This window comes from Grammomys surdaster, unplaced genomic scaffold (genome assembly GCF_004785775.1).
Source record: "Grammomys surdaster isolate TR1022 unplaced genomic scaffold, NIH_TR_1.0 125984, whole genome shotgun sequence".
Lineage (NCBI taxonomy): Eukaryota > Metazoa > Chordata > Mammalia > Rodentia > Muridae > Grammomys > Grammomys surdaster.
In genome coordinates, this window is record NW_021620800.1 from 877087 (window position 1) to 888230 (window position 11144).

At 46.7% G+C, this 11144-nt stretch overlaps 1 protein-coding gene across 1 annotated transcript in view; it reads left to right on the top strand.

The window, feature by feature from the left end:
• Positions 1–10744, top strand: part of Znf536 (zinc finger protein 536) — a 291973-nt gene extending 281229 nt beyond the window's left edge. The window contains exon 6 of the mRNA XM_028754150.1: positions 9026–10744. Within this exon, the coding sequence (XP_028609983.1) occupies positions 9026–10605 (1580 nt within the window). The 3' untranslated portion in view covers positions 10606–10744. The remainder of the gene's footprint in view (positions 1–9025) is intronic.
• The last annotated feature ends 400 nt before the right edge of the window (positions 10745–11144 follow it).

Below are 11144 nucleotides of genomic sequence, written 5' to 3' on the forward strand. Positions count from 1 at the left end.
TCAGACGGCTCTGAACATCTGGGTGCCGAGGAGAGCCTGCAGGTAGCTAGGACATTTCTGGAGCCCACCCCCACCCCGCTTCAGACAGATTGGTGGGGGCTGGGGGTGACTGGGGGGTACCTTCAAGACCTTTGGAGTCCCTAGCATCACTCAGCTCCCGGAGATTCTCCTCCACCCCCCCAGTCTGGCTTCTTCCTGGTAAGGCAAGCATCCTTGCCACTCAAAATGGGGGAGGAAGAAATCAGGGTTGTTCTGCTCTGGGGTATACTACCCTGGGCTGGTTAAGACTTAATGGCCTGGTCACCCATACATGGACAATTTCCTTTCTGTTGCCCAAGGGCTCTGACTTGAATTCGGAGCCAGAGTGCACAGGCTGTAGGGAGAGTGAATCAGTCAGCATTCTCGAGAGAAACAGAACCAATGTGTACAGCCGTGCATTGCACACTGGCCTTCTGTCAGAGGCAAACTAGATGGTGACAGCAGATTTTAGTGGAGAGGCTGAGGCAGTGTCATGAGTTTGAGGTGAGCCAGCTTCAAGGCCAGCCTGGCTTATACAGTGGTGTCTGAGGAAAGTAAAGATTTCTGTCACCTAGTGGCATTGCAACACCACGCACATATTTTATTTCTACGGCACCAGAAGTGTAAACAGACCCACCACACTGTTCTTCACCAGTTACAGAAGTCATCCTCAGACTGTAAAGGACTGTTCTTTGCCTTTCTTTTCCCTCAGTAGTGGGGATTAAACTTGGGGCCTCATGCATACTAGGCAAGTGCTTACCACTGAGGCACAGCTATTACAGGCAGCATTTCCATTTCTGTGTGTGTGTGTGTGTGTGTGTGTGTGAGAGAGAGAGAGAGAGGGGGGGGGGGTCAATAGAAGAGTAGCTCATGTCATTAAAGAATCTGGCATGTCCCAAGATCTGCAGTTGACAATTCAGAGACCCAGGAGAGCTAACTCTGTACACTTGCATCTGAGTCTGACCTAGATGCCTGAGACAAACAGATACCCCAGTTCAGAGACAGCCAACAGAGAGAAAAATTTCCAACCTTTTCTACTAGATTGGAAGAGGCCCACACACACTGGGGAGAGCAGTCTCCCAAGTCTACAGAGTCCGGGTTAAATAGCCAGAAATGGTCACAGACACACCCAGAATAACCAAATATGTGGGTATTCCAGCCCCTGGTCAAGAGAACACTTGCCATTAGTGGTTGCAGATGCATCTGCTGTCGCTGAATTCTAACATGCAGCAGGAGACATGGATGGCCCTGAGGCTCGCTAGTCATCTTACTGTTGGCCATGTACATGCAAACTCTACTCCTTCTCTTCTATGCCTCCTTCCCGAACACCACCTTGGGAAGGTGAGTGTCAGGTGGGTATTAGAAGGGTCACACATACCCATTTCATGTGCCGGAGGAAGGCAGGAGCTGATGGGTCCTGGAGAGGCTGAGGTGTGAGTTTGCCACTAAAGCTCCCCCCACCCCAGTGGGTGATGGGTGCATCATCCCATGCTCTGAGGGACCCCAGACCAACAAGTACAATTCACTCTCATGACGCATCTGCATGCAGATCAGGACCAAAGAGCTGTGGCCGCAGCAACGGCCATTACAGAGACATGTAATCAGCAACCTCACTTGTGAAGACTTGGAGGCCCTAAAGTTCAGCAACTAATTAAAAATAGAACTCGTTAGTTCCTTTCCCCCTCTCAAATTATGTGGGTGTTTTATTAGTCTGGTGATGATATGCTGTGCACACTGGTTCTCATCCCCGAGTGAGTAGGGACCTCTTCTCAGGAGTACACTGGCATGAGAGAGCCCAGGGTGGCTATGCAGGGCCCTTGGATGTAGTCAGGTGGCTTAGGCCTCAGTGTCTGGGCCACACCTGCTGGCACTGCTGCACCCCCCACCCCCAGAGATGCTTCTGTGACATGGCGACTGAGACTGGCTTGGTGGGGTACAGGGAGGTCTCACCCTTGTCCTCGACCACATCATTTGTCATGTGGCATGAGATTTCCCTTTCACACAGAACCTCAGAGAATAGTGGGAGATCTCTCCCTTGGGACCCTCAGAGGGTGTTAGGTACATAGGGATAGGAAAGCCATCTGGGAGTCACCTTGCTGGGTAACTGGGATGTCCATACAGCAGGACAGCCAGTAGCTGGTACAGTCTCTGAGCTTCCCATGTAAGGTCAAGCTCTGCATACTGCTTTGCTGCTGAATCTCCCAGCATGTTGGTGACCAGGTTTCATCCCGCTACCCTACTGCAGGAAAGGAAACCAAGGCTCAATGTTTTCAACCTGTAGCTGCCAGGCTAACCTAGGCTATTTTCTTGAACTACCACGTTCTAAAGTTTTCTCTTTGCTCACGGATCAGTATTAATATTGTTCACTGCTTGAATTTCACGCTCCCTTTAGTGAATCACTGTGGCATTTCTTTGATTGTGTGTCTATACCATGGCCTGCAGGGCAGCAGGAAGTAAGCTTGTGCTCACCAGCGGTGCAGATGCTACCTCCAAGTAACCCAACTGGGAAGTACAATAAATGTACTTTAAGTGAAGCCCCTCCTTTACTCCTAACTCAGACTGAAGCCAGGCCAGGCCCTCGTGCTTCAGTTTCTCCATCAGTTCATAGCGAAGTGCGAGGCAGGGAAATGGCCACAGTAGGCTCTCCGGAGGCTCACATCTCCGCAAAAAGTTGTAGAGCAGGATAACTGCTGGTGGATGTGATGACCTTTTCTCAGGACACCATGACGAAAGCCTCTCTACCCTCCCAGCGGCATCCTGAGTCCTGCCTGCTATGGAGGCCAGCGGTTTTCATTTTCCTTTGGCTTCACGAGCTAGCCAGCTGATGTAACACACCCCACATACATATGAAATCCCATGAACACCTGGCCCAGAGCAGGCTGGATTAGATGGGTGTGCCCTTTCAATCTCCTCCCCCAACAGGGGAGTGTCTACAGTCATCCTTCATCCTACAACGGCCATCTGAGCCATGATCAGAAAGGGAAACAGTATCTCCAAAAGGAGACATCTCCCTTTTTTTTTCTTTTTGTTTGGAGCTAAAATGCCGTTTTTCTACCTCTAAGACAAACTAAAAGCCCATTGTGTTCCCCTGACGTCCCTCACGCCTGCTTTCCCTGCCTTTAATGACAACCCAAACTTTTGTGGAAAATAATTGATTGAATTTAAATTTCCTTAAAAGTTTAAGAGGTAATGTTACAGTATAAATTTTCTAGCAAACACTAAGTAGGGAAATATCCATTAGTGAAATTAACTACAGTTTCTAGGTAGCTAACAATGTGGCGTATACAGTAGGGCATGGCTAATGAACACTGCAGTGGGTGATATTTCATTATACAAATTAATGCTCACATTTTAATGGGAAAGTCACATAATGAATCTCGGCTTCAGTGACAGCAATTAGAGACACAGATTGTCCCCTTCTGGACAAGGCAGTGTTTAGCAATAAGCAGCTGTGTGAAAAGTCTTCAGGTTTACAACGTATATATGCTTTGGGGGAATTAGTGTACAATTTATATTAATGTACTGAAGCTTCCCTGCAAAGGCACCACCGTATTTATCTCTCCTGGTATTAACTAAGTAAAGACACGTAAGAAGACTAAATAAATATCTGAAAGAGGTTGCAGTACCAGAGAATAGTCAGTTACTCAATTTAAAAGTGGAAACACTTTTAGAAATTTAGCAAAAAAGACAAATGAAGAAGAAAGAAGAAAAATAAATAAATAAATAAATAAAGAAAGAAAGAAAGAAAGAAAGAAAGGAGGAAGGAAGGAAGGAAGGAAGGAAGAAGGAAGGAAGGAAGGAAGGAAGGAAGGAAGGAAGGAAGGAAAAGAAAGACAGAAAGAAAGATAGAAAGAAAATCACTTATAAAAGCTACCATTATTCTGGGTATCATTGTGCACACCTGTCAGGCTAACACTCAGAGGCTGAGGGGTGCCATGAGTTCAAGGCCAGTATGAATCACACAGAGAGACCTTGTATTAAAAATGTTAAATATGACCATGAAGCAATGAGTGTGAAGAAGTGATTGAACTACCTGGTCCCAGTCTAGTGATTAAGGAGGAGGTTATCAATGAGACTCCCAAACTGAGTATATACTTCATGCTACACAGTGGTGAAAAGCTGGCTTAATTTTAAGATGTTTCCTATATGTTTATTAATTCACCAAAATGATGCACTGCATTTTTTTAAAAAAATTTATGTCTTATCTAGCCAAACTCTTTTCTAAAAATACATTGTATGGGCCTACATTGAATTTCTTTAAAGATGTTGCAAGAGGGCCATTAATGCTCTTACCTTCACCACCCCTGCGGTGGACAGCCTGATCTCGGACATCTTTGTATTAAGGCACAAGTTTTGAATCAGCTTCCTGTTCTAGACCCATTCTCCCAGCTAGGGTAGCATGGCCCTCTGAGTGTCCAGAGTTCTAATATGAGATGGTAGTGTATCAATGAAGGTAGCTATGTGAGCATCTGGATAGGCGCATTTTCTTAGAAAAACAGAGAGACTTAAAGTTGACTGGACGCTGGTCCTCACGAGAAGCCTTCCTCCCCCTCGCCACTGCTTCCTGTGCCCCTTTGATCTGCTCAGGAGGCTTACAACAAACAGATACGAGGACCAAGAATCCCACACATCATGAAGATAACTGGAGGACTCAACCCCCAGCAAAGCCTGGGGCAGTCTGAGGGATTCCCTGAGGAGAGTTAGACTCATTTTGTGGCTTAAGTGGACAATCATTCAACTAGACAGAGCTCCTGACAAGGTCTGAGGTTACCTGCACCACCCAGCTGCACAGGGGATGGTTTTCCAAGTCTCCAACAGAATCAAATCTAAGTTAGGAGGAAACTAGGCAAGCCTACAGCCTGGCTTAGTGCAGAATTCTGGCCATGTCTGCAGTTTGGAGCTTGTCACAGTTAGCCCAGGGAGCCAGGCTGGAAGAATGTGTCCAGACATGGTGGCTTTGACCATGAAGCCATTTGTTCGATACAGGTGGACTCAGCATTTGTTTGCTGGCCAAACAGAGGAGGGACCTTTACCACCCCTCCAAATTGCTAAACCTGCTGATACGATGATCTTCTTTGCCATTTCTTACCCGACTTCATCCAGGCCAATGTTGTGCAAAGTTTGCCTCCTGAGCACGTCCGAATGCATCCTTTGGGAGAGCAAATGTGTGGTAACAGCTGGGATGCTCCCGGTGGGACAGATAACCCAAGGTTCTCAGGCCCAGCCCGTGACAGGGCATAGCCAGCTCTTAGGTCTGCCCCTCGGTAGAAGCCCAGGAAGTGGAAAAAAAAATCAGCACATCAGAGGACTGGGGATCAGGGTTTTCAAACCACTTAGAAACTATGAAAACACTTAAATCAAGAGGCTTTTTTTTTTTTTGATTTATCTCATCTTCAGTCTGAAGTACTTACTTGGTAGGGAGGCAAGAAGTGCCCACCCAAACAAAGGCCCTTTAGGACCCAGTCAGGTTATATAGCTGTCAGAGTGGGAAGAGACAGCACCATAGGAGGGTAAAGGTGGGTGGAGGGCTTCCTCAACCTTTGCAGCCAAAACAGAGCTTGAAAAACCCAGAGGAAGGGGCTAGAGAGATGGCCACATGGTATAAGAGAGCTTGCTGCTCTTTCAGAGGAGCCGAGTTCGATTCCTAGCACCCACATGACAGCTCACAACTGCCTGTAATTTGATTTTCAGGGGATTCTAGGCCTCTGACCTCAGGCCTCCTAGGGTCCTGTGCGTGTGCACACATACTTACGATAATAAAAGCAAATCTAATAGAAAAGGAATGGAAAGGAAAATCCAAGAGGAAGCTCTTTAGTCATAGGTCCAATGAGACTCTATCATTTAAGTAGACCAATCTGGTTTCTGTGCTGGGACCAGAGCAAGCCAAGGGACCTTCTGAAGTTTAGAGATGCTGTCTTGGCTGTGTGTGAGACTATGCATGTGTGATGTCTTTCCTGAGAGCAATGGGAAGGGTCTGTTCTTTACCTCTTTACCTCTGGTCTTCACCCAGGGCCAGCCTGAGTGCTCAGAGGAAAGGAGTGCTCATTCATACATTCGTTAAGTGTAGATGTCCAAATATGCACATTTCTGTACATGTGTGTACATATACACACACGTCTCTGGCCCCTTCTGGAGGCCTAGTGTCAGTTGAGAATGAAGATGAAGCTGCAGGGGCCTCTAACATCTCTCAAATCTCACAGGCCGAGGCAGCAAATGTCCCAAGACAGGATCCCATGTCCAGTGGAGCACAGAGAAGCACAGAGTGTTTAGTTTGCCTTCAGGGCAAGCTATGTCACTGCTCTCACTCTGGAGGTGTTGCTCAGGGAAACTAGCATGGTCCCCGTGCAGGCAATGCGGAGAAACACCTGAGGAGTTTGGAAGGATTGAGAGTCCTGATGGTACTTTTAGGCCTCTTAATTCAGAATTTGGGGAGATAGAGCACCCGTTAAGGCCTCCCATGTTGGTTTTTGCAAAGAGGAATCATTACGGTGAGTATGCATATAAAAATTACATGCTAGCAACACTTTGAAGAAATCCAAACTCCTGGACCCCATCCCAGACCTGGGGATCCAGAACTGTCGCCTATACTGACTCCTTGCTGTTTGCCTTGCACAGCCTGGACCGAGAACCAACACTCCAGTGTGCAGTTCAAACATGTAGCCCTGGGAAGAATAAAACACAAATCCCTGTATGTCCCTGTGGTCCTGCCTTGCCCATCTCAGGCCTGAGTCAAAGCTGCCTTCTCCTGCCATCTGGTAACAAAAGCTCATGTTGTTTCTATAGACCCTTCATCAAAGGCACTCAATCACTTCCAGGTCCTCTTATGAACAGCAGCTTGATCCTCTCAGGTACCTGCTGGTCTCCCTTCTGCGGCTGTTCACATTCTGAACTCTCTTACCCTGTCTGCACTGACCTGTCAATCAGGACCCTGGGTTTCTAGTCTGGTGCTCCAGATATATGTCCTATGGCTAGCCTCTTACTACACCTAGCTGCTAGGCTTCCAGGCGAATGGAAGCTGACATCAGCTGACTAATTGCACTTTATATTTCCAGTGCTTCCCTGGCCATGCAGCAGTGTCTCAGGGGTACCTGAATCTCAAAGTCAAGAAATGGTCTTCGTAAAGTCTGTCTCTTTATGTCTACAGATTTTAAAAGATTTATTTATTTTTATCTTACATATATGAGTGTGCTTGTCTGTATGTATATCTGTGCACCATGTGCATGCAGTGTCCACAGAAGCCAGAAGAGGGCATCCTAACAGGAGTTGTGATCACAACAAGTCACCATGTGGATGCTGGGAACCTAACCTAGATCCCCTGGGAGAACAACCAGTATTCTTTAACTGCTAAGACATCTCTCCAGCCCCATACTTATAGTTTTGATGTAGCCATGGCAACTGTGAAAAAAATAGACCCAAAGAGCACAGAAGGACCCAAGGAGGCCTTAGCCAATTGTGGGCATGCTTTAAGAGCTCTTGGTACCCTCATCTGAATATGGCAGGTGGAGTGTCCCTTAGGTTGAGCACAGAGCCCACAGATGCAGGATGGTATCCCTGATTCAGCACCTGGGCTGTTTGTATTTCTGTTCTAAAGAAGCCCCCAAACACACCTCTGCTTTGAGGATGGGGGCTTGACACACAATATTCCCACGACTAGATGCAGTGAAATGCCTTCAGAGCATCCACCCACCAGTGCTTTGTCTGGCTTTCTAGATGTTTGACAATAAAAAACAGGACAAGGTGATCAGGATAGGTGTGTGTGTGTGCGTGCGTGCGTGCGTGCGTGAGTGCTTGTGTTGGGGGGTAAGCTTCCTAGGAGAAATCATTGTAGATTTTTTTATAGAGAACTGAAGTTTAAAGCTATTACTACAGCCTCTCTGTTCCCCAGAGACTTCTGGGTCCAAAGTCTAGAGCAGACCCAGGATTGCTGGCAAATCCTTGGAATGTGTTTAAATCCACATCTGTTTACGTCCTCCTCCACCCTCCATGTAAGTTGTCTGTTAAGGGACTCTCTCTCCATCACACAAAGAACAATAGAAGTTGAGTGTTGGATTCAGATAAATATTTAATTCATGAAAATAATCTTATATGTTCCAAAACACACTTTAAAGCTATTTTTGTACTCCAGAAATCACCCATTACAGGTAAATTACACAGCACACCACCTCAGCATCAGGACCACCATTAGTGCAAATTTTAGGCTCGACAAAGACCAGCAGATAATGTTAATTTCGAATCCAGAAACTAAATATACTCTGTCTTTTTATTACTCCTTTTTTTCTCTTAAGTTTTATCGGCTGCTTTTCATCTTAACAATATGTCTTTACATCCCGCCATCCGAGCGCACTGTAATGATATTAATATTTTATAGAATCGGTATTTATAGTTCTTTATTTAGAGACAATGCAGTAGGTCTGCAGATATCAGAGCCCGTCTGGAATGGTGCCCTCCAAATAATGATGAATTGCTTGTGCGGAATGCCATTTGCTAATTATATCCATGATTTACTGTGGAGCAAGGCTTAAATCATTCATTCCAGTCTTGCGTAACAGTGCCATAGAATTTTTAGGTTTAAAAATGGTTTCCATGTGTATAATTTAAACAAATTCTAGAGCTCTTGTATACACAAAATACTCGCAGCCACTCATTTGTTACGTACTCCGGTCTCTTTAAACTTCTACTTTTAATGATCACTGTGGTCGAAATTATTATGCTTAATTTTCATAATCATAGCCTTTAAATCTACAGCCGTTCTCACATGTTAGATAAAGAAAAAGATAGCTAATTGTGTGTAGATAGTGTGTCATCCCTCAATAGTCCCCAATGGTACAAAATCATTAAAAAAGCTTAAGAGCACAAATTATTCTTCTATTAAAAAACAGTCGTTCTCTGGCTAATTATTAGTTTGGGCTGCTTTGTTTCAAAGAACAAATGTTGATCCTTCTACCCTTGTTCTGCACTCCAAAAATGTGATAAACACTTGTTTTTCTCTTCCATCGATATCTTGCAGGTGAGAAGCCCTATAAGTGTCCCCACTGTGACTATGCCGGCACCCAGTCAGCATCCCTGAAGTATCACCTGGAGAGACACCATCGGGAGCGGCAGAATGGAGCCGGGCCCCTGTCAGGACAGCCCTCGAACCAGGAGCACAAGGATGAGACCTCCAGCAAAGCGCCTATGTTCATCAGGCCAGACATCCTGCGAGGAGCCTTTAAAGGTCTCCCCGGAATCGACTTCCGAGGTGGTCCTGCCTCTCAGCAGTGGACATCGGGCATGCTCTCCTCTGGAGATCACTCAGGGCAGGCCACCGGCATGTCCTCAGAGCTGTCTTCAGATGCCCTAAAAGGCTCCGACCTTCCTTCCAAAAGCTCCCACTTCTCAGAGATCGGGAGAGCTTACCAAAACATCGTGAGCAATGGTGTGAATTTCCAAGGGTCCCTGCAGGCATTCATGGACAGCTTTGTCCTCAGCTCTTTGAAGAAAAAGGACACGAAAGACAAGGTCCCATCTGATGCCCATCCCATGAAAGCCCACACTGGGGAGGGTGGAGAGGAGAAAGCAAGTGTGAAGTCTTCCCAGCGAAAGTCTGAGAAGTCTCAGTATGAGCCACTGGACTTGTCTGTGCGGCCAGACGCCACCACTCTCCCTGGCTCCTCTGTGACCGTGCAAGACAGCATTGCGTGGCACGGCTGCTTGTTCTGTGCTTTCACCACCTCTTCCATGGAGCTGATGGCCCTTCACCTCCAGGCCAACCACCTAGGCAAAGCGAAGCGCAAAGATCACCCCGCAGGGGTGACAGTCAACTGCAAAGAACAGGGGCGGGAAGCCAGCAAGGTCTCTGTACTGCCTTCCCTACAATCAAACAAAGAGATGGCCCTTCCTAGTGCTGTCGGTGTGCTCGACTCTGCTCCAGAGAAGATGGCCCAAGGACCGGCCAAAGAGACTCTAGGGGACCAAAAGAGTGGTCAGTGGCCCAGCCACATGGATCCTGCCTTTTGTACCTTTCCATCTGACTTCTACAAACAGTTTGGCGTTTACCCGACTATGGTTGGCTCAGGAGCCCCCGGCTCCTGCCTCAATAAGAACCCCGAGGGGAAAACCCACCCGGAAGATGATGCCCCTATCCTGATCCCGGAAACCACAAACAAAAACACTACTGATGACCTCTCTGATATTGCTTCCTCCGAGGACATGGACTCCTCCAAGGGAGAAAACAATGAGGACGAGGAGATCGACACCGAACCAGAAATGATGAGCAAGCCACTGTCTGCTCTCAGCAAGGATGGTGGCAATGAGGGCAGTGATGGCCTGCTGCCCCCAGGTGCCCCCCAGCCCATGCAGGGACTGGTCTCACCTTTAGCCCAAGCAGCCGAGGAACAGTGGCACAGCCCAGGCCTCCTTCCTGCCCAGGACCCCTCGGTGGGGCTGCCCAAGCCTGAGCGGGGTCCCCCAGGCTTGGAGAAACCTGTGAGCATGCTGTCGGTCCTCAGGGCCTACAGCGCCGATGGCTTAGCAGCCTTTAACGGGCTTGCAAGCAGCACAGCAAATTCTGGATGTATCAAGAGGCCAGACTTGTGTGGTAAGTTTTAGAATCCTCTTCCTTCAGTTCATTTCCCCCAAAATATCACTGCTAAATTGTGCATACAAACAAAAACAAAAACAAAATCTGACAACACAATGGGGTTGACATACCCATTAACAAAATTTAAACAAAATCTTTAAAAAGAAAAAGGAAAAAAAAAAGCAAAAGCCAATGCTGTAAATACAGTATAGACAATCACGAAAGTCAAGTTTCATTCCGTTTTGAAACCTGTACTTTTGGGGTCCAACTTTCTGTGTAATGCCCATACAGAAGGCATGGGAAGGAGACAGTATCTCAAAGTGTGGACTTCCCTCTTATTTTTCATCCATAAGTTGAGGAGGGGAAGAAAGTTCACCTAAAAAAGCAAAACCAGATACGGTGACTTGCAAGCTTCCCAATATTTTATCTCATACAAAACAAAACAAAACAAAACAAAACAAAACAAAACAAACCGATGCCTAAAAGAGAGTCTCCCATTGCTTTGCCAAGCCAAATCTGCTTGCCTAAGTTCTTTCCATTGACCTAGAGGATACTAAAAATCACCACA